The sequence below is a fragment of the Seriola lalandi genome, unplaced genomic scaffold, assembly GCF_002814215.2.
Source record: "Seriola lalandi dorsalis isolate HSWRI2012SDOR001 ecotype SW California unplaced genomic scaffold, Sedor1 jcf7180002054899, whole genome shotgun sequence".
In the NCBI taxonomy this organism is placed as follows: Eukaryota; Metazoa; Chordata; class Actinopteri; order Carangiformes; family Carangidae; genus Seriola; species Seriola lalandi.
In genome coordinates this window covers 22,615-23,329 of record NW_019525451.1, presented here as the reverse complement: position 1 = coordinate 23,329, position 715 = coordinate 22,615, and the positions used below count along the sequence as shown (strand labels likewise).

Genomic DNA, 715 nt, shown 5'->3' with positions numbered 1-715 from the left:
GGACCTGGACCTGGACCTGGACCTGGATCCAGCTGTGTGTCCATGAAGAGTGAATTCAGACAATCTGTTGATGGAAGGTCAGAATTTAAAACAGTCAGAAAGACGTTTCTCACTAAAAGTCAGTTGTTGTGTTTATTTAAAGATTGAAGATATTTTTCATCACTTTTTATTCAACATGCACATTTATCAGTTCTGTTTTTGTTTCAGGATCCAGCAGCAGAGACCAGACTCTCCTGAACCCAGCTGTCTGTCTTTAAAGAGCGACCTGTCGAAGGATGTTCTCATTGACTTTAAAGGGCGATGTCCATCAGCTGATCAGATGTAAGCTGTAACTGACAGTAAGACTCAGGTTATTGTAGAAAGGAACTAGTTTGTACGACGTGTTGTTGGACCTGGTCTGAAATCAAAGTGTTTGTGTCTGTTGTGAACGTCCTCACTGGAAGGTGGAGGTAAACCTTTACCGCTACAGGGAGTCGTCTGATTGGCTGTCACATCCAAAAGTGACTTCATGGACCTTTAGCTTGTGTCCGTCTCTGTGTGGACAGACATAATGTGAGCTCATTCTTCATGATTCCTCCACAGAGTGGACCAGGAGAGCTCAGAGGTTCCCAGTGCTCAGTCTGCCCAGCAGCATCAAACACAGCTGGACTCCATATTTATGGTCTGTACATGTACAACAACTACTGTTCCCTCTGTTGTGTTCACAATAATCTCC

General features: G+C 44.1%; 1 protein-coding gene across 1 annotated transcript in view; it reads left to right on the top strand.

Moving 5' to 3' along the window:
- LOC111672392 (uncharacterized) overlaps positions 1 to 715 on the top strand; it is a 44,743-nt gene that overhangs the window by 22,000 nt on the left and 22,028 nt on the right. The window contains exons 3-4 of the mRNA XM_087180269.1: positions 23 to 77; positions 208 to 321. Of these exons, the coding sequence (XP_087036395.1) occupies positions 43 to 77; positions 208 to 321 (149 nt within the window). The 5' untranslated portion in view covers positions 23 to 42. The remainder of the gene's footprint in view (positions 1 to 22; positions 78 to 207; positions 322 to 715) is intronic.